General features: G+C 44.4%; 1 protein-coding gene across 1 annotated transcript; it reads left to right on the forward strand.

Annotated features, from left to right (window-relative positions):
- Positions 1-265: 265 nt before the first annotated feature.
- gdf9 (growth differentiation factor 9) lies at positions 266-2,391 on the forward strand. Its single transcript, XM_060836877.1, has 2 exons — positions 266-305; positions 583-2,391. The coding sequence occupies exons 1-2, from the start codon at positions 275-277 to the stop codon at positions 1,443-1,445; spliced, it is 894 nt and encodes a 297-aa protein (XP_060692860.1). The 5' UTR covers positions 266-274; the 3' UTR covers positions 1,446-2,391.
- Positions 2,392-2,811: the final 420 nt, after the last annotated feature.

Here is a 2,811-nt window from a genome sequence, read left to right on the forward strand (position 1 = left end):
CCCCAGGATTATATTCCAGTTCCTCTCCTAGAAGTTCTAATGGAAAAACCCGGCTGGGATTTTCGGGTTCCTATAAAACCCGCTGCAAAGTACTTAAAGTACATGAAAAGATTATACACAATGTGCGCTACGCAGGATGGAATACCCAGAAGACCAGCAGCTCAGCGATATAACACCGTGAGGTTACTAACACCCCGGGTCGAGTCTCGTGATATAGAAGGTAACATCGAGTTTAGACTATTGGTAACCACTCTGCAAAGGAAGTTTCTCTTACATGTGCAGGGAAATCTGTGCCTTGCTTTTCCGTGAGTGGGGAAAATACATTTCGAATTGCATTGTTTTCGATGTTCTAGTGTTAAACCCACTTGAATAGACATATCTTGCGATTCCTGTAGATTGAAAGTGACAATTTACAAACATTCCTCCTCAGATTGGTGGATTTTTTTTTTAATAACAATCATGTTATCACTGCGAGGTCTCAATTCCACTTAGAACTATTTTGGGCTTTAATCTCCATTTTAAAACCTGTCCAATATTGACACTTGTTGAGTTTCATTTGGCGATATATCTTCTCTTTTGCAGATGTAATTGAGCAGGATGTCTTTTATGGTTTGGATCCTGTGACCTCTCGGGAGCAGTTGCTCCGATCAGTATTCCTGTACCCCGTCGATAAATTGGCGTGTTTTCCGACGGTGTGTAACTGCAGCCTGACTATCCAAGAGGAGGGGGCTCCCGCTCAGATGTGCTCCAGCTCTCCGCGTTCACACACCTTCCGCCTTCGATTTGAACGCCGCAAGAGGCGCCAGTGGCTGGAAGTGGAGCTCGCCTCCTTCCTGCAGCCGTTCATCGGCCCCAAGAGGGGGCAGCTCCACGCGGTGTTCACCTACCAGTGCTCCGAGGGAGGCTGCAGCGGGCTCAGGCAGAGTCTGTCCGCTCCTTCCCTGCTCCTGTTCCTCAACGACACCGCCGAAGAGTCTCGCCGGAGCTGGCTGCAGACAGATGCCCGGAGGAGCCCGTTCTCCGGGGGGCCCAGGAGGAAGCTGGCCGTGAGGTCCGTCCGACTTCGTAGAGGTCCCGGAGGCGATGCCCAGGCACACTCCGCTGCCTTTCCTCCCTTCCCGTATCCGGATCACGAGTGCCAGCTGCACGATTTCCGACTGTCGTTCAGCCAGCTCCGGTGGGACCGCTGGATCATCGCCCCGCACAACTACAACCCTCGCTTCTGTAAGGGCAGCTGTCCCCGGGCACTCAGCCACCGCTACGGCTCCCCCGTGCACACCCTGATCCAGAACATCCTCTACGAAAAGGTGGACTCCTCAGTCCCTCGCCCTTCCTGTGTCCCCGCCAAATATAATCCACTCAGCGTGTTAACCCTGGAAAACGATGGCTCCATAGTTTACAAAGAGTATGAAGATATGATCGCTACGACCTGTACCTGCCGCTAGTAGGTGGTGTGCACCTGAAATTCGCGTGGTCCATTTGGAAATGGGAAATGTCATTGCTTCAAAAGCCAAGAAAATCGCCATGTGTATTATAGTCAACTTTTTATTTCGATTTATATATTTTTGTTTTATTTATTTTTTCTGCTTAGTGTTCATTCTAGATCTAAATGCCCAGGATGGGCTGTGGCCTTCAGCTGTTAAGACCGCGTGTGACTGGATTTCAAATACAATATATCGCTCCAATTAGTTTGAAATTATTTTCGCTAAGTGTGCTGGGTTGTCAAAGAAGTTTGTTTTTAATGTTTAAAGTCGTATGAAGCGAGTGTTGATGTAGAGGCGATAAGTGTCCTAAGTGACGTTTTTCTTGGCCATGCAGGCATGGAAAGTTGGGTATATCACAATCACCAATACTGCCTTCACTTGTCCCCTAAATCTGCCCTGAAAGTAACTTTTTATATTCAAACGTTTGGTGATGCAGCATTTTTTTATTTGGGTGGGTTACCAGTATTTATTCAGAATAGATACGTTAAATAATTATATACCTTTCACAAACTGTGCATTGGTGTGTGCACCACAGCCAGTAATGAAAAGAGAAATATTTCCACTTGACTGAAATTCCAGTGACTTTTTAAGATGCTGAACTGGAGAAATTAATGTATGGCTGCTGATTGAAACTTAAGATGTAACTTTTTAAAGGCTTTTTAAAAATACATTTGAGTGAGAATGAATCTTTTGCACAATTGAGACTTGTGACACAAGACCCTGGTGGTATCTGGTATAGTTAGTGTAAAATCTATGAACAATACTGATGCAAACTCTACTTGGAGAGTGAAGACAAATAAATAACAATTGCAAATTTGAATTGCATTTGAGTGCCTTTTTGTTTTACTTCTGGAATTACCAATTTTTGTGGAAAGTTACTGATTGGAAATGGGATTCTAAAAGAGCAATGTGGTGACTTTCAAACTCTGCAGCCTAGCTAAGAATGTTGCTTGGTAGTGTTTTTCTTTAAAATACAATGTAGCTCTATTCTGTTGCTTGCTCTGTAAACAAAAGGCCAAATTATTTTCCCTTTAATCCCCATATGAAATAGACTTGTGTTCTGTCTAAAATGCTTGAGTTCAAACTGGAACTCCTTGTGTTCACTATATACATACTTGCCAAACTCTACCTCCCAGTAGAGATTAGAGTTGTTTTGAGACAAAATGCTTCCAACTCTACCTCCCTGTTGTTCAACCACCTCTCATGCAATTGTGTTCTCTGTAACTGGGAGCCAGAACTACACATTGGCTAGTGTGGCCTAACTAATATTGTATACAGCTCCAGCAATCTCCTCACTTTTATTATTCAAGGCACTGAATACAAAAGG

This window comes from Hemiscyllium ocellatum, chromosome 16 (genome assembly GCF_020745735.1).
Source record: "Hemiscyllium ocellatum isolate sHemOce1 chromosome 16, sHemOce1.pat.X.cur, whole genome shotgun sequence".
NCBI lineage: Eukaryota > Metazoa > Chordata > Chondrichthyes > Orectolobiformes > Hemiscylliidae > Hemiscyllium > Hemiscyllium ocellatum.

Bases quoted from the DNA above. Each gene is read 5' to 3' on its own strand.
- gdf9 (XM_060836877.1), top strand. From the start codon at position 275: ATGTGCAGGGAAATCTGTGCCTTGCTTTTCC. The intron at 306-582 runs GTGAGTGGGGAA...TCTCTTTTGCAG, and splicing joins AATCTGTGCCTTGCTTTTCC to ATGTAATTGAGCAGGATGTC.